The 24,938-nt window shown below is 53.0% G+C and overlaps 1 protein-coding gene across 9 annotated transcripts in view; it reads right to left on the reverse strand.

The window, feature by feature from the left end:
• Positions 1 to 24,621, reverse strand: part of grsf1 (G-rich RNA sequence binding factor 1) — a 40,151-nt gene extending 15,530 nt beyond the window's left edge. For all 9 annotated transcript variants that reach the window (XM_052479886.1, XM_052479882.1, XM_052479888.1 and 6 more), the window contains exons 1-6: positions 24,179 to 24,621; positions 23,917 to 24,064; positions 22,183 to 22,338; positions 19,147 to 19,281; positions 17,163 to 17,301; positions 15,376 to 15,503 (exon numbers count right to left, since the gene is read on the reverse strand). In XM_052479886.1, coding sequence (XP_052335846.1) covers positions 15,376 to 15,503; positions 17,163 to 17,301; positions 19,147 to 19,281; positions 22,183 to 22,338; positions 23,917 to 24,064; positions 24,179 to 24,397 — 925 coding nt within the window. In that variant the 5' untranslated portion in view covers positions 24,398 to 24,621. The remainder of the gene's footprint in view (positions 1 to 15,375; positions 15,504 to 17,162; positions 17,302 to 19,146; positions 19,282 to 22,182; positions 22,339 to 23,916; positions 24,065 to 24,178) is intronic.
• Between the last annotated feature and the right edge of the window lie 317 nt (positions 24,622 to 24,938).

Below are 24,938 nucleotides of genomic sequence, written 5' to 3' on the forward strand. Positions count from 1 at the left end.
TCACCATGTCTAGGAGGCCGTGCTGCAGGTCTGTCTGTCTGTCTGTCTGTCTGTCTCACCATGTCTGTCTGAGGCTGTGCTGCAGGTCTGTCTGTCTGTCTCACCATGTCAAGGAGGCTGTGCTGCAGGTCTGTCTATCTGTCTGTCTGTCTCACCATGTCTAGGAGGCTGTGCTGCAGGTCTGTCTGTCTGTCTCACCATGTCTAGGAGGCTGTGCTGCAGGTCTGTCTGTCTCACCATGTCTAGGAGGCTGTGCTGCAGGTCTGTCTGTCTGTCTCACCATGTCTAGGAGGCTGTGCTGCAGGTCTGTCTGTCTCACCATGTCTAGGAGGCTGTGCTGCAGGCCTGTCTGTCTGTCTCACCATGTCTAGGAGGCTGTGCTGCAGGTCTGTCTGTCTCACCATGTCTAGGAGGCTGTGCTGCAGGTCTGTCTGTCTCACCATGTCTAGGAGGCCGTGCTGCAGGTCTGTCTGTCTCACCATGTCTAGGAGGCCGTGCTGCAGGTCTGTCTGTCTGTCTGTCTGTCTCACCATGTCCAGGAGGCCGTGCTGCAGGTCTGTCTGTCTGTCTCACCATGTCAAGGAGGCTGTGCTGCAGGTCTGTCTATCTGTCTGTCTGTCTCACCATGTCTAGGAGGCTGTGCTGCAGGTCTGTCTGTCTGTCTGTCTGTCTGTCTGTCTGTCTGTCTCGGAGGCTGTGCTGCAGGTCTGTCTGTCTCACCATGTCTAGGAGGCTGTGCTGCAGGTCTGTCTGTCTCACCATGTCTAGGAGGCCGTGCTGCAGGTCTGTCTGTCTCACCATGTCTAGGAGGCCGTGCTGCAGGTCTGTCTGTCTGTCTGTCTGTCTGTCTCACCATGTCTAGGAGGCCGTGCTGCAGGTCTGTCTGTCTGTCTCACCATGTCAAGGAGGCTGTGCTGCAGGTCTGTCTATCTGTCTGTCTGTCTCACCATGTCTAGGAGGCTGTGCTGCAGGTCTGTCTGTCTCACCATGTCTAGGAGGCTGTGCTGCAGGTCTGTCTGTCTCACCATGTCTAGGAGGCTGTGCTGCAGGTCTGTCTGTCTGTCTCACCATGTCTAGGAGGCTGTGCTGCAGGTCTGTCTGTCTCACCATGTCTAGGAGGCTGTGCTGCAGGCCTGTCTGTCTGTCTCACCATGTCTAGGAGGCTGTGCTGCAGGTCTGTCTGTCTGTCTGTCTGTCTGTCTGGGAGGCTGTGCTGCAGGTCTGTCTGTCTCACCATGTCTAGGAGGCTGTGCTGCAGGTCTGTCTGTCTCACCATGTCTAGGAGGCTGTGCTGCAGGTCTGTCTGTCTGTCTGTCTCACCATGTCTAGGAGGCTGTGCTGCAGGTCTGTCTGTCTCACCATGTCTAGGAGGCTGTGCTGCAGGTCTGTCTGTCTCACCATGTCTAGGAGGCTGTGCTGCAGGTCTGTCTGTCTGTCTGTGTGCTCACCATGTCTGTCTGTCTCAGGAGGCTGTGCTGCAGGTCTGTCTGTCTGTCTGTCTGTCTGGGAGGCTGTGCTGCAGGTCTGTCTGTCTCACCATGTCTAGGAGGCTGTGCTGCAGGTCTGTCTGTCTCACCATGTCTAGGAGGCTGTGCTGCAGGTCTGTCTGTCTGTCTGTCTCACCATGTCTAGGAGGCTGTGCTGCAGGTCTGTCTGTCTGTCTGTCTCACCATGTCTAGGAGGCTGTGCTGCAGGCCTGTCTGTCTGTCTGTCTGTCTCACCATGTCTAGGAGGCTGTGCTGCAGGTCTGTCTGTCTGTCTCACCATGTCTAGGAGGCTGTGCTGCAGGTCTGTCTGTCTGTCTCACCATGTCTAGGAGGCTGTGCTGCAGGTCTGTCTGTCTGTCTGTCTCCCCATGTCTAGGAGGCTGTGCTGCAGGTCTGTCTGTCTGTCTCACCATGTCTAGGAGGCTGTGCTGCAGGTCTGTCTGTCTGTCTGTCTGTCTGTCTCACCATGTCTAGGAGGCTGTGCTGCAGGTCTGTCTGTCTGTCTGTCTGTCTCACCATGTCTAGGAGGCTGTGCTGCAGTTCTGTCTGTCTCACCATGTCTAGGAGGCTGTGCTGCAGGCCTGTCTGTCTGTCTCACCATGTCTAGGAGGCTGTGCTGCAGGTCTGTCTGTCTCACCATGTCTAGGAGGCTGTGCTGCAGGTCTGTCTGTCTGTCTCACCATGTCTAGGAGGCTGTGCTGCAGGTCTGTCTGTTTGTCTCACCATGTCTAGGAGGCTGTGCTGCAGGCCTGTTTGTCTGTCTGTCTCACCATGTCTAGGAGGCTGTGCTGCAGGTCTGTCTGTCTCACCATGTCTAGGAGGCTGTGCTGCAGGTCTGTCTGTCTGTCTCACCATGTCTAGGAGGCTGTGCTGCAGGTCTGTCTGTCTCACCATGTCTAGGAGGCTGTGCTGCAGGTCTGTCTGTCTCACCATGTCTAGGAGGCTGTGCTGCAGGCCTGTCTGTCTGTCTCACCATGTCTAGGAGGCTGTGCTGCAGGTCTGTCTGTCTCACCATGTCTAGGAGGCTGTGCTGCAGGTCTGTCTGTCTCACCATGTCTAGGAGGCTGTGCTGCAGGTCTGTCTGTCTGTCTCACCATGTCTAGGAGGCTGTGCTGCAGGTCTGTCTGTCTCACCATGTCTAGGAGGCTGTGCTGCAGGTCTGTCTGTCTCACCATGTCTAGGAGGCCGTGCTGCAGGTCTGTCTGTCTCACCATGTCTAGGAGGCTTTGCTGCAGGTCTGTCTGTCTGTCTGTCTGTCTGTCTGTCTGTCTCACCATGTCTAGGAGGCCGTGCTGCAGGTCTGTCTGTCTGTCTCACCATGTCAAGGAGGCTGTGCTGCAGGTCTGTCTATCTGTCTGTCTGTCTCACCATGTCTAGGAGGCTGTGCTGCAGGTCTGTCTGTCTGTCTGTCTGTCTGTCTGTCTGTCTGTCTGTCTGTCTCGGAGGCTGTGCTGCAGGTCTGTCTGTCTCACCATGTCTAGGAGGCTGTGCTGCAGGTCTGTCTGTCTCACCATGTCTAGGAGGCTGTGCTGCAGGTCTGTCTGTCTCACCATGTCTAGGAGGCTGTGCTGCAGGTCTGTCTGTCTCACCATGTCTAGGGAGGCCGTGCTGCAGGTCTGTCTGTCTCACCATGTCTAGGAGGCCGTGCTGCAGGTCTGTCTGTCTGTCTGTCTGTCTGTCTCACCATGTCTAGGAGGCCGTGCTGCAGGTCTGTCTGTCTGTCTCACCATGTCAAGGAGGCTGTGCTGCAGGTCTCTCTGTCTGTCTGTCTCACCATGTCTAGGAGGCTGTGCTGCAGGTCTGTCTGTCTGTCTGTCTCACCATGTCTAGGAGGCTGTGCTGCAGGTCTGTCTGTCTCACCATGTCTAGGAGGCTGTGCTGCAGGTCTGTCTGTCTGTCTGTCTGTCTCACCATGTCTAGGAGGCTGTGCTGCAGGTCTGTCTGTCTCACCATGTCTAGGAGGAAACTAGCTCCATGGTACACAGAAAATACCCGAGCTCTGAAGCAAGCTTCCAGAAAATTGGAACGGAAATGGCGCCACACCAAACTGGAAGTCTTCCGACTAGCTTGGAAGGACGGTACCCTGCAGTACCGAAGAGCCCTTACTGCTGCTCGATCGTCCTATTTTTCTAACTTAATTGAGGAAAATAAGAACAATCCGAAATTCCTTTTTGATACTGTGGCAAAGCTAACTAAAAAGCAGCATTCCCCAAGAGAGGATGACTTTCACTTTAGCAGTGATAAATTCATGAACTTCTTTGAGGAAAAGATTATGATTATTAGAAAGCAAATTACGGACTCCTCTTTAAACCTGCGTATTCCTCCAAACCTCAGTTGTCCTGAGTCTGCACAACTCTGCCAGGACCTAGGATCAAGAGAGAGACGCTCAAGTGTTTTAGTACTATATCTCTTGACACAATGATGAAAATAATCATGGCCTCTAAACCTTCAAGCTGTATACTGGACCCTATTCCAACTAAACTACTGAAAGAGCTGCTTCCTGTGCTTGGCCCTCCTATGTTGAACATAATAAACGGCTCTCTATCCACTGGATGTGTACCAAACTCACTAAAAGTGGCAGTAATAAAGCCTCTCTTGAAAAAGCCAAACCTTGACCCAGAAAATATAAAAAACTATCGGCCTATATCGAATCTTCCATTCCTCTCAAAGATTTTAGAGAAGGCTGTTGCGCAGCAACTCACTGCCTTCCTGAAGACAAACAATGTATACGAAATGCTTCAGTCTGGTTTTAGACCCCATCATAGCACTGAGACGGCACTTGTGAAGGTGGTAAATGACATTTTAATGGCATCGGACCGAGCTCTGCATCTGTCCTCGTGCTCCTAGACCTTAGTGCTGCTTTTTTGATACCATCGATCACCACATTCTTTTGGAGAGATTGAAACCCAAATTGGTCTACACGGACATGTTCTGGCCTGGTTTAGGTCTTATCTGTCGGAAAGATATCAGTTTGTCTCTGTGAATGGTTTGTCCTCTGACAAATCAACTGTACATTTCGGTGTTCCTCAAGGTTCTGTTTTAGGACCACTATTGTTTTTTCACTATATATTTTACCTCTTGGGGATGTTATTCGAAAACATAATGTAAACTTTCACTGCTATGCGGATGACACACAGCTGTACATTTCAATGAAACATGGTGAAGCCCCAAAATTGCCCTCGCTAGAAGCATGTGTTTCAGACATAAGGAAGTGGATGGCTGCAAACTTTCTACTATTAAACTCGGACAAAACAGAGATGCTTGTTCTAGGTCCCAAGAAACAAAGAGATCTTCTGTTGAATCTGACAATTAATCTTAATGGTTGTACAGTCGTCTCAAATAAAACTGTGAAGGACCTCGGCGTTACTCTGGACCCTGATCTCTCTTTTTGAAGAACATATCAAGACCATTTCGAGGACAGCTTTTTTCCATCTACGTAACATTGCAAAATCAGAAACTTTCTGTCCAAAAATGATGCAGAAAAATTAATCCATGCTTTTGTCACTTCTAGGTTAGACTACTGCAATGCTCTATTTTCCGGCTACCCGGATAAAGCACTAAATAAACTTCAGTTAGTGCTAAATACGGCTGCTAGAATCCTGACTAGAACCAAAAAATTTGATCATATTACTCCAGTGCTAGCCTCTCTACACTGGCTTCCTGTCAAAGCAAGGGCTGATTTCAAGGTTTTACTGCTAACCTACAAAGCATTACATGGGCTTGCTCCTACCTACCTCTCTGATTTGGTCCTGCCGTACATACCTACACGTACGCTACGGTCACAAGACGCAGGCCTCCTAATTGTCCCTAGAATTTCTAAGCAAACAGCTGGAGGCAGGGCTTTCTCCTATAGAGCTCCATTTTTATGGAACGGTCTGCCTACCCATGTCAGGGACGCAAACTCGGTCTCAACCTTTAAGTCTTTACTGAAGACTCATCTCTTCAGTGGGTCATATGATTGAGTGTAGTCTGGCCCAGGAGTGGGAAGGTGAACGGAAAGGCTCTGGAGCAACGAACCGCCCTTGCTGTCTCTGCCTGGCCGGTTCCCCTCTTTCCACTGGGATTCTCTGCCTCTAACCCTGTTACGGGGCTGAGTCACTGGCTTGCTGGGGCTCTCTCGTGCCGTCCCTGGGGGGGTGCGTCACCTGGGTGGGTTGATTCACTGTTGTGGTCGGCCTGTCTGGGTTGCCCCCCTTGGGTTGTACCGTGGCGGAGATCTTTGTGGGCTATACTCGGCCTTGTCTCAGGATGGTAAGTTGGTGGTTGAAGATATCCCTCTAGTGGTGTGGGGGCTGTGCTTTGGCAAAGTGGGTGGGGTTATATCCTTCCTGTTTGGCCCTGTCCGGGGTGTCCTCGGATGGGGCCACAGTGTCTCCTGACCCCTCCTGTCTCAGCCTCCAGTATTTATGCTGCAGTAGTTTGTGTCGGGGCTAGGGTCAGTTTTGTTATATCTGGAGTACTTCTCCTGTCCTATTCGGTGTCCTGTGTGAATCTAAGTGTGCGTTCTCTAATTCTCTCCTTCTCTCTTTCTTTCTCTCTCTCGGAGGACCTGAGCCCTAGGACCATGCCCCAGGACTACCTGACATGATGACTCCTTGCTGTCCCAGTCCACCTGGCCATGCTGCTGCTCCAGTTTCAACTGGCCTGGGCCCTAGGACCATGTCCCAGGACTACCAGACATGAGGACTCCTTGCTGTCCCCAGTCCACCTGGCCATGCTCCTGCTCAGTTTCAACTGTTCTGCCTTACTATTATTCAACCATGCTAGTCATTTATGAACATTTGAACATCTTGGCCACGTTCTGTTATAATCTCCACCCGGCACAGCCAAAGAGGACTGGCCACCCCACATATGCTCTCTCTAATTCTCTCTTTCTTTCTCTCTCTCGGAGGACCTGAGCCCTAGGACAGTGCCCCAGGACTACCTGACATGATGGCTCCTTGCTGTCCCCATTCCACCTGACTGCTGCTGCTCCAGTTTCAACTGTTCTGCCTTATTATTCGACCATGCTGGTCATTTATGAACATTTGAACATCTTGGTCATGTTCTGTTATAATCTCTACCCGGCACAGCCAGAAGAGGACTGGCCACCCCACATAGCCCGGTTCCTCTCTAGGTTTCTTCCTAGGTTTTGGCCTTTCTAGGGAGTTTTTTCCTAGCCACCGTGCTTTTACACCTGCATTGTTTGCTGTTTGGGGTTTTAGGCTGGGTTTCTGTACAGCACTTTGAGATATCAGCTGATGTACGAAGGGCTATATAAATAAATTTGATTTGATTTGATTTGATTTAGGAGGCTGTGCTGCAGGTCTGTCTGTCTGTCTCACCATGTCTAGGAGGCCGTGCTGCAGGTCTGTCTGTCTGTCTCACCATGTCTAGGAGGCTGTGCTGCAGGTCTGTCTGTCTCACCATGTCTAGGAGGCCGTGCTGCAGGTCTGTCTGTCTCACCATGTCTAGGAGGCTGTGCTGCAGGTCTGTCTGTCTCACCATGTCTAGGAGGCTGTGCTGCAGGTCTGTCTGTCTCACCATGTCTAGGAGGCTGTGCTGCAGGTCTGTCTGTCTCACCATGTCTAGGAGGCTGTGCTGCAGGTCTGTCTGTCTCACCATGTCTAGGAGGCTGTGCTGCAGGTCTGTCTGTCTCACCATGTCTAGGAGGCTGTGCTGCAGGTCTGTCTGTCTCACCATGTCTAGGAGGCTGTGCTGCAGGTCTGTCTGTCTGTCTGTCTCACCATGTCTAGGAGGCTGTGCTGCAGGTCTGTCTGTCTGTCTGTCTCACCATGTCTAGGAGGCTGTGCTGCAGGTCTGTCTGTCTCACCATGTCTAGGAGGCTGTGCTGCAGGTCTGTCTGTCTGTCTGTCTCACCATGTCTAGGAGGCTGTGCTGCAGGTCTGTCTGTCTGTCTGTCTGTCTCACCATGTCTGGGAGGCTGTGCTGCAGGTCTGTCTGTCTCACCATGTCTAGGAGGCTGTGCTGCAGGTCTGTCTGTCTCACCATGTCTAGGAGGCTGTGCTGCAGGTCTGTCTGTCTGTCTGTCTGTCTGTCTGTCTGTCTGTCTCGGAGGCTGTGCTGCAGGTCTGTCTGTCTCACCATGTCTAGGAGGCTGTGCTGCAGGTCTGTCTGTCTGTCTGTCTCACCATGTCTAGGAGGCTGTGCTGCAGGTCTGTCTGTCTCACCATGTCTAGGAGGCTGTGCTGCAGGTCTGTCTGTCTGTCTGTCTGTCTGTCTCACCATGTCTAGGGAGGCTGTGCTGCAGGTCTGTCTGTCTCACCATGTCTAGGAGGCTGTGCTGCAGGTCTGTCTGTCTGTCTGTCTGTCTGTCTGTCTCACCATGTCTAGGAGGCTGTGCTGCAGGCCTGTCTGTCTCACCATGTCTAGGAGGCTGTGCTGCAGGTCTGTCTGTCTCACCATGTCTAGGGAGGCTGTGCTGCAGGTCTGTCTGTCTCACCATGTCTAGGAGGCTGTGCTGCAGGTCTGTCTGTCTGTCTGTCTCACCATGTCTAGGAGGCTGTGCTGCAGGTCTGTCTGTCTCACCATGTCTAGGAGGCTGTGCTGCTGTCTCAGGGAGGCTGTGCTGTCTGTCTCACCATGTCTAGGAGGCCGTCTGTCTGTCTCAGGTCTGTCTGGTCTGTCTGTCTCACCATGTCTAGGAGGCTGTGCTGCAGGTCTGTCTGTCTCACCATGTCTAGGAGGCTGTGCTGCAGGTCTGTCTGTCTGTCTGTCTGTCTGTCTGTCTCACCATGTCTAGGAGGCTGTGCTGCAGGTCTGTCTGTCTGTCTGTCTCAGGTCTGTCTGTCTCATGTCTAGGAGGCTGTGCTGCAGGTCTGTCTGTCTGTCTGTCTGTCTCACCATGTCTAGGAGGCCTGTGTCTGCAGGTCTGTCTGTCTGTCTGTCTGTCTGTCTCACCATGTCTAGGAGGCTGTGCTGCAGGTCTGTCTGTCTGTCTGTCTGTCTGTCTGTCTGTCTCACCATGTCTAGGAGGCTGTGCTGCAGGTCTGTCTGTCTGTCTCACCATGTCAAGGAGGCTGTGCTGCAGGTCTGTCTATCTGTCTGTCTGTCTCACCATGTCTAGGAGGCTGTGCTGCAGGTCTGTCTGTCTGTCTCACCATGTCTAGGAGGCTGTGCTGCAGGTCTGTCTGTCTCACCATGTCTAGGAGGCTGTGCTGCAGGTCTGTCTGTCTGTCTGTCTGTCATGTCTAGGAGGCTGTGCTGCAGGTCTGTCTGTCTCACCATGTCTAGGAGGCTGTGCTGCAGGTCTGTCTGTCTCTGTCTGTCACCATGTCTAGGAGGCCGTGCTGCAGGTCTGTCTGTCTCACCATGTCTAGGAGGCCGTGTCTGTCAGGTCTGTCTGTCTGTCTGTCTGTCTGTCTGTCTGTCTCACCATGTCTAGGAGGCTGTGCTGCAGGTCTGTCTGTCTCACCATGTCTAGGAGGCTGTGCTGCAGGTCTGTCTGTCTGTCACCATGTCTAGGAGGCCGTGCTGTCTGTCTGTCTCACCATGTCTGTCTGTCTCTGTCTGTCTCACCATGTCTGTGTGCTGCAGGGTCTGTCTGTCTCACCATGTCTAGGAGGCTGTGCTGCTGGTCTGTCACAGGCTGTCTGTCTGTCTGTCTGTCTGTCTCACCATGTCTAGGAGGCCGTGCTGCAGGTCTGTCTGTCTGTCTCACCATGTCTAGGAGGCTGTGCTGCAGGCTGTGTCTGTCAGGTCTGTCTCACCATGTCTAGGAGGCTGTGCTGCAGGTCTGTCTGTCTGTCACCATGTCTGTCTGTCTGTCTCACCATGTCTAGGAGGCTGTGCAGGTGTCTGTCTGTCTGTCTCACCATGTCTAGTCTGTCTGTCTGTCTGTCTGTCTGTCTGTCTGTCTCACCATGTCTAGAGGCTGTGCTGCAGGTCTGTCTGTCTCACCATGTCTAGGAGGCTGTGCTGCAGGTCTGTCTGTCTCACCATGTCTAGGAGGCTGTGCTGCAGGTCTGTCTGTCTCACCATGTCTAGGAGGCTGTGCTGCAGGTCTGTCTGTCTGTCTGTCTGTCTGTCTGTCTCACCATGTCTAGGAGGCTGTGCTGCAGGTCTGTCTGTCTGTCTCACTCATGTCAAGGAGGCTGTGCTGCAGGTCTGTCTATCTGTCTGTCTGTCTCACCATGTCTAGGAGGCTGTGCTGCAGGTCTGTCTGTCTCACCATGTCTAGGAGGCTGTGCTGCAGGTCTGTCTGTCTCACCATGTCTAGGAGGCTGTGCTGTCTGTCTGGTCTGTCTGTCTGTCTCACCATGTCTAGGAGGCTGTGCTGCAGGTCTGTCTGTCTCACCATGTCTAGGAGGCTGTGCTGCAGGTCCTGTCTGTCTGTCTCACCATGTCTAGGAGGCTGTGCTGCAGGTCTGTCTGTCTGTCTGTCTGTCTGTCTGTCTGGGAGGCTGTGCTGCAGGTCTGTCTGTCTCACCATGTCTAGGAGGCTGTGCTGCAGGTCTGTCTGTCTCACCATGTCTAGGAGGCTGTGCTGCAGGTCTGTCTGTCTGTCTGTCTCACCATGTCTAGGAGGCTGTGCTGCAGGTCTGTCTGTCTCACCATGTCTAGGAGGCCGTGCTGCAGGTCTGTCTGTCTCACCATGTCTAGGAGGCTGTGCTGCAGGTCTGTCTGTCTGTCTGTCTGTCTGTCTGGGAGGCTGTGCTGCTGCAGGTCTGTCTGTCTCACCATGTCTAGGGCTGTGCTGCAGGAGGCTGTGCTGCAGGTCTGTCTGTCTCACCATGTCTAGGAGGCTGTGCTCTGCTCAGGTCTGTCTGTCTCACCATGTCTAGGAGGCTGTGCTGCAGGTCTGTCTGTCTGTCTGTCTCACCATGTCTAGGAGGCTGTGCTGCAGGTCTGTCTGTCTGTCTGTCTGTCTCACCATGTCTAGGAGGCTGTGCTGCAGGTCTGTCTGTCTGTCTGTCTGTCTGTCTGTCTCACCATGTCTAGGAGGCTGTGCTGCAGGTCTGTCTGTCTGTCTCACCATGTCTAGGAGGCTGTGCTGCAGGTCTGTCTGTCTGTCTGTCTCCCCATGTCTAGGAGGCTGTGCTGCAGGTCTGTCTGTCTGTCTCACCATGTCAAGGAGGCTGTGCTGCAGGTCTGTCTGTCTGTCTGTCTGTCTCACCATGTCTAGGAGGCTGTGCTGCAGGTCTGTCTGTCTGTCTGTCTCACCATGTCTAGGAGGCTGTGCTGCAGTCTGTCTGTCTGTCTCACCATGTCTAGGAGGCTGTGCTGCAGGCCTGTCTGTCTGTCTCACCATGTCTAGGAGGCTGTGCTGCAGGTCTGTCTGTCTCACCATGTCTAGGAGGCTGTGCTGCAGGTCTGTCTGTCTGTCTCACCATGTCTAGGAGGCTGTGCTGCAGGTCTGTCTGTCTGTCTGTTTGTCTCACCATGTCTAGGAGGCTGTGCTGCAGGCCTGTCTGTCTGTCTCACCATGTCTAGGAGGCTGTGCTGCAGGTCTGTCTGTCTCACCATGTCTAGGAGGCTGTGCTGCAGGTCTGTCTGTCTGTCTGTCTGTCTGTCTCACCATGTCTAGGAGGCTGTGCTGCAGGTCTGTCTGTCTCACCATGTCTAGGAGGCTGTGCTGCAGGTCTGTCTGTCTCACCATGTCTAGGAGGCTGTGCTGCAGGCCTGTCTGTCTGTCTCACCATGTCTAGGAGGCTGTGCTGCAGGTCTGTCTGTCTCTCTCACCATGTCTAGGAGGCTGTGCTGCAGGTCTGTCTGTCTCACTGTGTCTCACCATGTCTAGAGGCCGTGCTGCAGGTCTGTCTGTCTCACCATGTCTAGGAGGCTTTGCTGCAGGTCTGTCTGTCTGTCTGTCTGTCTGTCTGTCTGTCTGTCTGTCTCACCATGTCTAGGAGGCCGTGCTGCAGGTCTGTCTGTCTGTCTCACCATGTCAAGGAGGCTGTGCTGCAGGTCTGTCTATCTGTCTGTCTGTCTCACCATGTCTAGGAGGCTGTGCTGCAGGTCTGTCTGTCTGTCTGTCTGTCTGTCTGTCTGTCTCGGAGGCTGTGCTGCAGGTCTGTCTGTCTCACCATGTCTAGGAGGCTGTGCTGCAGGTCTGTCTGTCTCACCATGTCTAGGAGGCTGTGCTGCAGGTCTGTCTGTCTCACCATGTCTAGGAGGCTGTGCTGCAGGTCTGTCTGTCTCACCATGTCTAGGAGGCCGTGCTGCAGGTCTGTCTGTCTGTCTGTCTCACCATGTCTAGGAGGCCGTGCTGCAGGTCTGTCTGTCTGTCTGTCTGTCTGTCTCACCATGTCTAGGAGGCCGTGCTGCAGGTCTGTCTGTCTGTCTGTCTGTCTGTCTCACCATGTCAAGGAGGCTGTGCTGCAGGTCTGTCTATCTGTCTGTCTGTCTCACCATGTCTAGGAGGCTGTGCTGCAGGTCTGTCTGTCTCACCATGTCTAGGAGGCTGTGCTGCAGGTCTGTCTGTCTGTCTCACCATGTCTAGGAGGCTGTGCTGCAGGTCTGTCTGTCTGTCTGTCTGTCTGTCTGGGAGGCTGTGCTGCAGGTCTGTCTGTCTCACCATGTCTAGGAGGCTGTGCTGCAGGTCTGTCTGTCTCACCATGTCTAGGAGGCTGTGCTGCAGGTCTGTCTGTCTCACCATGTCTAGGAGGCCGTGCTGCAGGTCTGTCTGTCTGTCTGTCTCACCATGTCTAGGAGGCTGTGCTGCAGGTCTGTCTGTCTGTCTGTCTGTCTCACCATGTCTAGGAGGCTGTGCTGCAGGTCTGTCTGTCTGTCTGTCTGTCTCACCATGTCTAGGAGGCTGTGCTGCAGGTCTGTCTGTCTGTCTCACCATGTCTAGGAGGCTGTGCTGCAGGTCTGTCTGTCTGTCTGTCTCCCCATGTCTAGGAGGCTGTGCTGCAGGTCTGTCTGTCTGTCTCACCATGTCAAGGAGGCTGTGCTGCAGGTCTGTCTGTCTGTCTGTCTGTCTCACCATGTCTAGGAGGCTGTGCTGCAGGTCTGTCTGTCTGTCTGTCTCACCATGTCTAGGAGGCTGTGCTGCAGGTCTGTCTGTCTCACCATGTCTAGGAGGCTGTGCTGCAGGTCTGTCTGTCTGTCTCACCATGTCTAGGAGGCTGTGCTGCAGGTCTGTCTGTTTGTCTCACCATGTCTAGGAGGCTGTGCTGCAGGCCTGTCTGTCTGTCTCACCATGTCTAGGAGGCTGTGCTGCAGGTCTGTCTGTCTCACCATGTCTAGGAGGCTGTGCTGCAGGTCTGTCTGTCTGTCTGTCTGTCTGTCTGTCTGTCTGTCTGTCTGTCTGTCTCACCATGTCTAGGAGGCTGTGCTGCAGGTCTGTCTGTCTCACCATGTCTAGGAGGCTGTGCTGCAGGTCTGTCTGTCTGTCTCACCATGTCTAGGAGGCTGTGCTGCAGGCCTGTCTGTCTGTCTCACCATGTCTAGGAGGCTGTGCTGCAGGTCTGTCTGTCTCACCATGTCTAGGAGGCTGTGCTGCAGGTCTGTCTGTCTGTCTGTCTGTCTGTCTCACCATGTCTAGGAGGCTGTGCTGCAGGTCTGTCTGTCTGACCATGTCTAGGAGGCTGTGCTGCAGGTCTGTCTGTCTCACCATGTCTAGGAGGCTGTGCTGCAGGTCTGTCTGTCTGTCTCACCATGTCTAGGAGGCTGTGCTGCAGGTCTGTCTGTCTGTCTGTCTCACCATGTCTAGGAGGCTGTGCTGCAGGTCTGTCTGTCTGTCTCACCATGTCTAGGAGGCTGTGCTGCAGGTCTGTCTGTCTCACCATGTCTAGGAGGCCGTGCTGCAGGTCTGTCTGTCTGTCTCACCATGTCTAGGAGGCTGTGCTGCAGGTCTCTGTCTGTCTGTCTGTCTGTCTGTCTGTCTGTCTGACCATGTCTAGGAGGCTGTGCTGCAGGCCTGTCTGTCTGTCTCACCATGTCTAGGAGGCCGTGCTGCAGGTCTGTCTGTCTGTCTCACCATGTCTAGGAGGCTGTGCTGCAGGTCTGTCTGTCTCACCATGTCTAGGAGGCTGTGCTGCAGGTCTGTCTGTCTGTCTCACCATGTCTAGGAGGCTGTGCTGCAGGTCTGTCTGTCTGACTGTCTGTCTGACTGTCTGTCTCACCATGTCTAGGAGGCTGTGCTGCAGGTCTGTCTGTCTGTCTCACCATGTCTAGGAGGCTGTGCTGCAGGCCTGTCTGTCTGTCTCACCATGTCTGACTGTCTGTCTCACCATGTCTAGGAGGCTGTGCTGCAGGTCTGTCTGTCTGTCTGTCTCACCATGTCTAGGAGGCTGTGCTGCAGGTCTGTCTGTCTCACCATGTCTCGGAGGCTGTGCTGCAGGTCTGTCTGTCTCACCATGTCTAGGAGGCTGTGCTGCAGGTCTGTCTGTCTCACCATGTCTAGGAGGCTGTGCTGCAGGTCTGTCTGTCTGTCTGACCATGTCTAGGAGGCTGTGCTGCAGGCCTGTCTGTCTCACCATGTCTAGGAGGCTGTGCTGCAGGTCTGTCTGTCTCACCATGTCTAGGAGGCTGTGCTGCAGGTCTGTCTGTCTCACCATGTCTCGGAGGCTGTGCTGCAGGCCTGTCTGTCTGTCTCACCATGTCTAGGAGGCTGTGCTGCAGGTCTGTCTGTCTGTCTGTCTGTCTGACCATGTCTAGGAGGCTGTGCTGCAGGCCTGTCTGTCTCACCATGTCTAGGAGGCTGTGCTGCAGGTCTGTCTGTCTCACCATGTCTAGGAGGCTGTGCTGCAGGTCTGTCTGTCTCACCATGTCTCGGAGGCTGTGCTGCAGGCCTGTCTGTCTGTCTCACCATGTCTAGGAGGCTGTGCTGCAGGTCTGTCTGTCTGTCTGTCTGTCTCACCATGTCTAGGAGGCTGTGCTGCAGGCCTGTCTGTCTCACCATGTCTAGGAGGCTGTGCTGCAGGTCTGTCTGTCTCACCATGTCTCGGAGGCTGTGCTGCAGGCCTGTCTGTCTGTCTCACCATGTCTAGGAGGCTGTGCTGCAGGTCTGTCTGTCTGTCTGTCTGTCTCACCATGTCTAGGAGGCTGTGCTGCAGGTCTGTCTGTCTGTCTGTCTGTCTGTCTGTCTGTCTGTCTGTCTCACCATGTCTAGGAGGCTGTGCTGCAGGTCTGTCTGTCTGTCTCACCATGTCTAGGAGGCTGTGCTGCAGGTCTGTCTGTCTCACCATGTCTAGGAGGCTGTGCTGCAGGTCTGTCTGTCTCACCATGTCAAGGAGGCTGTGCTGCAGGTCTGTCTGTCTGTCTGCCTGCCTGTCTGTCTGTCTCACCATGTCTAGGAGGCTGTGCTGCAGGTCTGTCTGTCTCACCATGTCTAGGAGGCTGTGCTGCAGGTCTGTCTGTCTCACCATGTCTAGGAGGCTGTGCTGCAGGTCTGTCTGTCTGTCTGTGTGTCTGTCTGTCTGTCTCACCATGTCAAGGAGGCTGTGCTGCAGGTCTGTCTGTCTCACCATGTCTAGGAGGCTGTGCTGCAGGTCTGTCTGTCTCACCATGTCTAGGAGGCTGTGCTGCAGGTCTGTCTGTCTGTCTCACCATGTCTAGGAGGCTGTGCTGCAGGTCTGTCTGTCTCACCATGTCTCGGAGGCTGTGCTGCAGGCCTGTCTGTCTCACCATGTCTAGGAGGCTGTGCTGCAGGTCTGTCTGTCTGTCTGTCTCACCATGTCTAGGAGGCTGTGCTGCAGGTCTGTCTGTCTCCATGTCTAGGAGGCTGTGCTGCAGGTCTGTCTGTCTCACCATGTCTAGGAGGCTGTGCTGCAGGTCTGTCTGTCTGTCTCACCATGTCTAGGAGGCTGTGCTGCAGGCCTGTCTGTCTGACTGTCTGTCTGTCTGACTGTCTGTCTCACCATGTCTAGGAGGCTGTGCTGCAGGTCTGTCTGTCTGTCTGTCTGTCTGTCTGTCTGTCTGTCTGTCTGTCTGTCTGTCTCACCATGTCTAGGAGGCTGTGCTGCAGGCCTGTGTGGTTGACTCTGTCTGGAGTTTCTGCCCTCTTCAACAGACTCTGTCCTCTTCCGACCTCCGATCTCACTCCTCCTACTGGGGAACACCTCGATGTACCTGGTGACCCAGTCACACAGTCAGGACACGGTCAAGACAGGATCATGGGTAAAGGTCACGGTCGGAAAATATATAAAGCATAGTAGACAGTCAGCTCTGAACTGAACGTGGGTTTATTGATAAACATTTAACATTTACATTTAAGTCATTTAGCAGACGCTCTTATCCAGATCGACTTACAAATTGACTTTTACACAAGAAAGTGTTCAAAACTAATCCATTTAAAAGCTTAAAACTGTGAGGGGGGTGATCCCAGGCTGTGTCATTACCGGCCGTGATCGGTAGTCCCATAGGGTGGGTACACAATTAGCCCAGAGTTGTCTGGATTAGGGGAGGGTTTGGCCCAGCGTTGTCTGGATTAGGGAAGGGGTTGGCCCAGCGTTGTCTGGATTAGGGGAGGGGTTGGCCCAGCGTTGTCTGGATTAGGGGAGGGGTTGGCCCAGCGTTGTCTGGATTAGGGGAGGGTTTGGCCCAGCGTTGTCTGGATTAGGGGAGGGGTTGGCCCAGCGTTGTCTGGATTAGGGGAGGGGTTGGCCCAGCGTTGTCTGGATTAGGGGAGGGGTTGGCCCAGCGTTGTCTGGATTAGGGGAGGGGTTGGCCCAGCGTTGTCTGGATTAGGGGAGGGGTTGGCCCAGCGTTGTCTGGATTAGGGGAGGGTTTGGCCCAGCGTTGTCTGGATTAGGGGAGGGTTTGGCCCAGCGTTGTCTGGATTAGGGGAGGGTTTGGCCCAGCGTTGTCTGGATTAGGGGAGGGTTTGGCCCAGCGTTGTCTGGATTAGGGGAGGGTTTGGCCCAGCGTTGTCTGGATTAGGGGAGGGTTTGGCCCAGCGCTGTCTGGATTAGGGGAGGGGTTGGCCCAGCGCTGTCTGGATTAGGGAGGGTTTGGCCCAGCGTGGTCTGGATTAGGGGAGGGGTTGGCCCAGCATTGTCTGGATTAGGGAGGGTTTGGCCCAGCGTTGTCTGGATTAGGGGAGGGTTTGGCCCAGCGTTGTCTGGATTAGGGAAGGGTTTGGCTTTACTTGGCTCATTACGCTCTAGCGACTCCTTGTGGCGGGCCGGGCGCCTGCAGGCTGACTGCGGTCGTCAGTTGAACAGGGTTTCCTCTGACACATTGGTGCGGCTGGCTTACGGGTTAAGCGAGCAGGTGTTAAGAAGCGCGGTTTGGCAGGTCATGTTGTTTCCGAGGACGCATAACTCGACCTTCACCTCCCGAGCCCGTTGGGGAGTTGCAGCAATGAGACAAGATCGAAATTATGAAAAAGGCATTTGATCCATAATGTATGGCACTAAGCTATTTTACCTTTATTTAATTAGGCAAGTCAGTTAAGAACAAATTCTTATTTACAATGACGGCCAAAGCCTAAAGACGCTGGGCCAATTGTGCACCGCCCCATGGGACTCCCAATCACGGCCGGATGTGACACAGCCTGGATTCAAACCAGGGACTGTAGTGACGCACTGAGATGCAGATGCCTTAGACCCGCTGTGCCACTCGGGATCCCAAAAACAAAGGAGGGACCAAGTCCATATTAATGAGATGTTGGAGGAGCAGGTGTCCACTCACTGTAGCTCTAGATTAAACTCAGAGATGTTGCATTATATGCCCATTAGATTTCAGCAGAAATCAACTCCAGTGGGTCGAAGGTATGAGTGCTCCTACCGGTTTCCGATGACCTCTCTGTCTCTGGTCAGGGCCTCGTCAGCATGCTCCTGGGACAGGAACTGGACATAGGCCTCCCCTGAGTTCCTTCCTCTGTGGTCTGTCACTAGAGTCACCCCGTCCTCCGTCACATCCAGACCTGTAAAGACCAGCAGCTTTATGCCTTGGGACATGATAGCCTGGTTCCATACTGGTTAGCCTGGTTCTATACTGGTTAGCCTGGTTCTATACTGGTTAGCCTGGTTCCACACTGGTTAGCCTGGTTCTATACTGGTTAGCCTGGTTCTATACTGGTTAGCCTGGTTCTATACTGGTTAGCCTGGTTCTATACTGGTTAGCCTGGTTAGCCTGGTTCCATACTGGTTAGCCTGGTTCTATACTGGTTAGCCCGGTTCTATACTGGTTAGCCCGGTTCTATACTGGTTAGCCCGGTTCCATACTGGTTAGCCCGGTTCCATACTGGTTAGCCCGGTTCCATACTGGTTAGCCTGGTTCCATACTGGTTAGCCTGGTTCCATACTGGTTAGCCTGGTTCCATACTGGTTAGCCTGGTTCCATACTGGTTAGCCTGGTTCCATACTGGTTAGCCTGGTTCTATACTGGTTAGCCTGGTTCCATACTGGTTAGCCTGGTTCTATACTGGTTAGCCTGGTTCTATACTGGTTAGCCTGGTTAGCCTGGTTCCATACTGGTTAGCCCGGTTCCATACTGGTTAGCCCGGTTCCATACTGGTTAGCCCGGTTCCATACTGGTTAGCCCGGTTCCATACTGGTTAGCCCGGTTCCATACTGGTTAGCCCGGTTCCATACTGGTTAGCCCGGTTCTATACTGGTTAGCCCGGTTCCATACTGGTTAGCCTGGTTCCATACTGGTTAGCCTGGTTCCATACTGGAGTCATTATATTGTGATACTTTACATGTGTGTATTCTTGTGTATTGTTAGATATTACTGCACTGTCGGAGCTAGGATCACAAGCATATAGTTACACCTGTAATAACATCTGTTAAATATGGACCAATAACATCTGTTAAATATGGACCAATAACATCTGATAAATATGGACCAATAACATCTGATAAATATGGACCAATAACATCTGATAAATATGGACCAATAACATCTGCTAAATATGTGTATGGACCAATAACATCTGTTAAATATGGACCAATAACATCTGCCAAATATGGACCAATAACATCTGCTAAATATGGACCAATAACATCTGATAAATGTGTATGGACCAATAACATCTGATGTGCTGAAACCCCTCTTATGATTGACCCTACAAGAAGAGTTGTCTACAGCCCTTATGAACCCCAACGAGGAGGGACACAACAACCACGTGTGTGTTCTGTTATCAAACTAAATCTGTTAAAGCAGAGGCTGGTAAACGGGGCTTGTTGAGGTAGAGGCTGGTAAACGGGGCTTGTTGGGGCAGAGGCTGGTAAACGGGGCTTGTTGGGGCAGAGGGTGGTAAACGGGGCTTGTTGGGGCAGAGGCTGGTAAACGGGGCTTGTTGGGGCAGAGGGTGGTAAACGGGGCTTGTTGAGGCAGAGGGTGGTAAACGGGGCTTGTTGGGGCAAAGGCTGGTAAACGGGGCCCGTTCAGCGGCCCGTTCAGCGGCCCGTTGGGGCAGAGGTTGGTAAACAGGGCTTGTTGGGGCAGAGGGTGGTAAACGGGGCCCATTGAGGCAGAGGGTGGTAAACGGGGCCCGTTGGGGCAGAGGGTGGTAAACGGGGCCTGTTCAGCGGCCCGTTGAGGCAGAGGGTGGTAAACGGGGCCTGTTCAGCGGCCCGTTGGGGCAGAGGGTGGTAAACGGGGCCCGTTGGGGCAGAGGGTGGTAAACGGGGCCCGTTGGGGCAGAGGGTGGTAAACGGGGCCCGTTGAGGCAGAGGGTGGTAAACGGGGCTTGTTGGGGCAGAGGGTGGTAAACGGGGCCCGTTGAGGCAGAGGGTGGTAAACGAGGCCCGTTAAGGGTCCTTACCAGAGAAGAAGAGCATGACGTCAGTCTCGGTGCAGCTGTAGGGGAGACCTCTGATCCGTACCACTCCGTCTCTGGCTGGGAGCTGAACTGACTTCTTCAAGATGGCCTCCGCATCGCTGTTGGTCACCTCAAACACTGGAGGAGGTTGTTGAGTAGAAGAAAAATATTACTTTATTGTCCAATGTCCACAAATGTATATACTCAGTAGGTTGGAGAAGAGAGAGGGACACAGAGTGGAGAGTTGGAGAAGAGAGGGACACAGAGTGGAGAGTTGGAGAAGAGAGAGGGACACAGAGTGGAGAGTTGGAGAAGAGAGGGACACAGAGTGGAGAGTTGGAGAAGAGAGAGGACACAGAGTGGAGAGTTGGAGAAGAGAGAGGGACACAGAGTGGAGAGTTGGAGAAGAGAGAGGGACACAGAGTGGAGAGTTGGAGAAGAGAGGGGACACAGAGTGGAGAGTTGGAGAAGAGAGGGGACACAGAGTGGAGAGTTGGAGAAGAGAGAGGGACACAGAGTGGAGAGTTGGAGAAGAGAGAGGGACACAGAGTGGAGAGTTGGAGAAGAGAGAGGGACACAGAGTGGAGAGTTGGAGAAGAGAGAGGGACACAGAGTGGAGAGTTGGAGAAGAGAGAGGGACACAGAGTGGAGAGTTGGAGAAGAGAGGGGACACAGAGTGGAGAGTTGGAGAAGAGAGAGGGACACAGAGTGGAGAGTTGGAGAAGAGAGGGACACAGAGTGGAGAGTTGGAGAAGAGAGGGGACACAGAGTGGAGAGTTGGAGAAGAGAGAGGGACACAGAGTGGAGAGTTGGAGAAGAGAGGGGACACAGAGTGGAGAGTTGGAGAAGAGAGGGGACACAGAGTGGAGAGTTGGAGAAGAGAGGGGACACAGAGTGGAGAGTTGGAGAAGAGAGGGGGACACAGAGTGGAGAGTTGGAGAAGAGAGAGACACAGAGTGGAGAGTTGGAGAAGAGAGGGGGACACAGAGTGGAGAGTTGGAGAAGAGAGGGGGACACAGAGTGGAGAGTTGGAGAAGAGAGGGGAGACACAGAGTGGAGAGTTGGAGAAGAGAGAGACACACAGAGTGGAGAGTTGGAGAAGAGAGAGACACACAGAGTGGAGAGTTGGAGAAGAGAGAGACACAGAGTGGAGAGTTGGAGAAGAGAGAGGGACACAGAGTGGAGAGTTGGAGAAGAGAGAGGGACACAGAGTGGAGAGTTGGAGAAGAGAGAGGGACACAGAGTGGAGAGTTGGAGAAGAGAGGGACACAGAGTGGAGAGTTGGAGAAGAGAGGGGACACAGAGTGGAGAGTTGGAGAAGAGAGGGACACAGAGTGGAGAGTTGGAGAAGAGAGAGGGACACAGTGTGGAGAGTTGGAGAAGAGAGAGGGACACAGAGTGGAGAGTTGGAGAAGAGAGAGGGAGACACAGAGTGGAGGGTTGGAGAAGAGAGAGGGACACAGTGTGGAGAGTTGGAGAAGAGAGAGGGACACAGTGTGGAGAGTTGGAGAAGAGAGAGGGAGACACAGAGTGGAGAGTTGGAGAAGAGAGGGACACAGAGTGGAGAGTTGGAGAAGAGAGGGACACAGTGTGGTGCCCCTGGAGCAGTTTAAGGGTTTGTTTGGAGCCTCGATTGAGGGCACAATGCAGGTGTTGGGGGGGATCTATGTTCTACATAGCCTGGTACTGTCTGTCTGTAGTACCTTCTATATAGCCTGGTACTGTGTCTGTCTGTAGTACCTTCTATATAGCATGGTACTGTCTGTCTGTAGTACCTTCTACATAGCCTGGTCCCAGGTACTGTCTGTCTGTAGTACCTTCTATATAGCCTGGTACTGTCTGTCTGTAGTACCTTCTATATAGCCTGGTACTGTGTCTGTCTGTAGTACCTTCTACATAGCCTGGTCCCAGGTACTGTCTGTCTGTAGTACCTTCTACATAGCCTGGTACTGTGTCTGTAGTACCTTCTACATAGCCTGGTACTGTCTGTCTGTAGTACCTTCTATATAGCCTGGTACTGTGTCTGTCTGTAGTACCTTCTACATAGCCTGGTACTGTCTGTCTGTAGTACCTTCTATATAGCCTGGTACTGTCTGTCTGTAGTACCTTCTACATAGCGTGGTCCCAGGTACTGTCTGTCTGTAGTACCTTCTACATAGCCTGGTACTGTCTGTCTGTAGTACCTTCTACATAGCCTGGTACTGTCTGTCTGTAGTACCTTCTACATAGCCTGGTACTGTCTGTCTGTAGTACCTTCTACATAGCCTGGTACTGTCTGTCTGTAGTACCTTCTATATAGCCTGGTACTGTGTCTGTCTGTAGTACCTTCTACATAGCCTGGTACTGTCTGTCTGTAGTACCTTCTACATAGCCTGGTCCCGGGTACTGTCTGTCTGTAGTACCTTCTATATAGCCTGGTACTGTCTGTCTGTAGTAAGTTCTACATAGCGTGGTCCCAGGTACTGTCTGTCTGTAGTACCTTCTACATAGCCTGGTACTGTCTGTCTGTAGTACCTTCTACATAGCCTGGTACTGTCTGTCTGTAGTACCTTCTACATAGCGTGGTACTGTCTGTCTGTAGTACCTTCTACATAGCCTGGTACTGTCTGTCTGTAGTACCTTCTACATAGCCTGGTACTGTCTGTCTGTAGTACCTTCTACATAGCCTGGTACTGTCTGTCTGTAGTACCTTCTACATAGCCTGGTACTGTCTGTCTGTAGTACCTTCTACATAGCGTGGTACTGTCTGTCTGTAGTACCTTCTATATAGCCTGGTACTGTCTGTCTGTAGTACCTTCTACATAGCCTGGTACTGTCTGTCTGTAGTACCTTCTACATAGCGTGGTACTGTCTGTCTGTAGTACCTTCTACATAGCCTGGTACTGTCTGTCTGTAGTACCTTCTACATAGCCTGGTACTGTCTGTCTGTAGTACCTTCTACATAGCGTGGTACTGTCTGTCTGTAGTACCTTCTACATAGCCTGGTACTGTCTGTCTGTAGTACCTTCTACATAGCCTGGTACTGTCTGTCTGTAGTACCTTCTACATAGCGTGGTCCCAGGTACTGTCTGTGTTTCTCCAGGGCCTTGCTGACGTCCTCTTCATGCTCCAGCTCTATAAAGGCCTGGCCGTTGGGCTTCCCGTCCCGGTTCACTGTGAGGTGGATCCCCTTCACACCGTCACGCACACGGCACTCTGGACAGTGAGAGGACACCTACCTATTAAACCAACATCTGAGTGTTTCTAACAGGGGATGACAGTCAGGAGGACGGTGGGGATGACAGTCAGGAGGACAGTGGGGGATGACAGTCAGGTGGGGGATGACAGTCAGGTGGGGGATGACAGTCAGGTGGGGGATGACAGTCAGGTGGGGGATGACAGTCAGGTGGGGGATGACAGTCAGGAGGACGGTGGGGGATGACAGTCAGGAGGACGGTGGGGGATGACAGTCAGGAGGACGGTGGGGGATGACAGTCAGGAGGACGGTGGGGGATGATGACAGTCAGGAGGACGGTGGGGATGACAGTCAGGAGGACGGTGGGGGATGACAGTCAGGGAGGACGGTGGGGGTAACAGTCAGGAGGACGGTGGGGGATGACAGTCAGGAGGACGGTGGGGGATGACAGTCAGGAGGACGGTGGGGATGACAGGATTACAGTCAGGAGGACGGTGGGGGATGACAGTCAGGAGGACGGTGGGGGATAACAGGATTACAGTCAGGAGGACGGTGGGGGATGACAGGATAACAGTCAGGAGGACGGTGGGGGATAACAGGATAACAGTCAGGAGGACGGTGGGGGATAACAGGATAACAGTCAGGAGGACGGTGGGGGATAACAGGATTACAGTCAGGAGGACGGTGGGGGATAACAGGATTACAGTCAGGAGGACGGTGGGGGATAACAGGATAACAGTCAGGAGGACGGTGGGGGATGACAGTCAGGAGGACGGTGGAGGGTAACAGTCAGGAGGACGGTGGGGGATGACAGTCAGGAGGACGGTGGGGGATAACAGGATTACAGTCAGGAGGACGGTGGGGGATGACAGTCAGGAGGACGGTGGAGGGGAGGACGGTAACAGTCAGGAGGACGGTGGAGGGTAACAGTCAGGAGGACGGTGGGGGATAACAGGATGACAGTCAGGAGGACGGTGGAGGATGACAGTCAGGAGGACGGTGGAGGGTAACAGTCAGGAGGACGGTGGGGATGACAGTCAGGAGGACGATGGGGGATGACAGTCAGGAGGACGGTGGGGGGTAACAGTCAGGAGGACGGTGGGGGATGACAGGATAACAGTCAGGAGGACGGTGGGGGATGACAGGATAACAGTCAGGAGGACGGTGGGGGATAACAGGATTACAGTCAGGAGGACGGTGGGGGATGACAGTCAGGAGGACGGTGGGGGATGACAGGATAACAGTCAGGAGGACGGTGGGGGATGACAGTCAGGAGGAGGACGGTGGGGGATGACAGGATAACAGTCAGGAGGACGGTGGGGGATGACAGGATGACAGTCAGGAGGACAGTGGGGGGTAACAGTCAGGAGGACGGTGGGGGGTAACAGTCAGGAGGACGGTGGGGGATGACAGGATAACAGTCAGGAGGACGGTGGGGGAAACAGGAATAAATCAAATACAATTAAGCCTTGTCCTGGAGAAAAAACATCTCCATTGAAACGGCAGTTCTGTCTAGGACTGGTTTAATCTGTGTCTGGGAAACTGGACCCTGGAGGTTTATCAGCATGTTCTTAACAGGAGGTGTATGGAGGGCTTACCAGAGAAGAACTGAATGAGATCGTCTGTGGTACAGGACCATGGAAGTCCTTTAGCTCTGATGATAAACACCTCCTTCTTCTCCGGTCCTGGGTCAGAGTTGTAGTCTGGTAGAGGTGGGTAGTCATCATCTTTGAAGGGGGCTCCTGACTAATACACCATACCGTTAAGTTAGAACATTCATATCTAGATTTCTACCATTATAAAATGGATTGACAGCAGGATACCTTTTCATGCAAAGAGTAGCGGCACACAGACACTAACCTCTGAGTGTAGCCCGAGTTGGGACTGCACTGCGGAGAGGCTGTGATACCGGGGTTTCAGTGCGGCGGTCCAATGGTGATGGAACCGCGGACGGCCACATCTCTCCGCTACTGTTCTGGTCCCTGCGGCACTACTCTGCGACAATACGCTCTTGGAGACCTGTCTCCCCACCACAGAGCGACTTAACGCTAACAGCAAGGGCCTACAGTTCCCAGACATCTTATCAAACCTGTTACTGCGCAATGCTACGATTTTTTTCAATATGACGAACCGGTTTGACAGATGTACAAAACGCAACGGAAAAACACTTTTACCGTAGTTATTTATTGAGCCTTGCAAACACTTAAATACATTGACAGGTGCCGCATACGTAGGCTCCTCTTTACAGCAAGAAAACTCACGTTGCCCAAGGACAGCAGTTCGTCAAAAAGGTCAAAGTGAATTATAGTCAACAAGAGGAGTATTTATCCAGCAGCGTTGTGGAATATAGAAATATCGCCGTCTGATGGTTCGGAGGACTCACGACATGTTCTAGTGGAGTTCAGACGAAACCATGTGGGTCAAAATACGGGACTGTCCCTGGTTCATGTACGTCCTCCTCAAAACACAACAGGAAAAATAATAAATATGTCAGGGAGAAGAATAAGAATACATACAAATTAAATTGGCAAGGATTGAAATGTTATTTGTTTTGGTCAATGAATTTGTTAGTGGTTTTGTTACATTTTCCCCCCGTGTTTAGATGTATTTTCCCACTCCC

The sequence above is a fragment of the Oncorhynchus keta genome, chromosome 25 (genome assembly GCF_023373465.1).
Source record: "Oncorhynchus keta strain PuntledgeMale-10-30-2019 chromosome 25, Oket_V2, whole genome shotgun sequence".
Taxonomy (NCBI): Eukaryota; Metazoa; Chordata; class Actinopteri; order Salmoniformes; family Salmonidae; genus Oncorhynchus; species Oncorhynchus keta.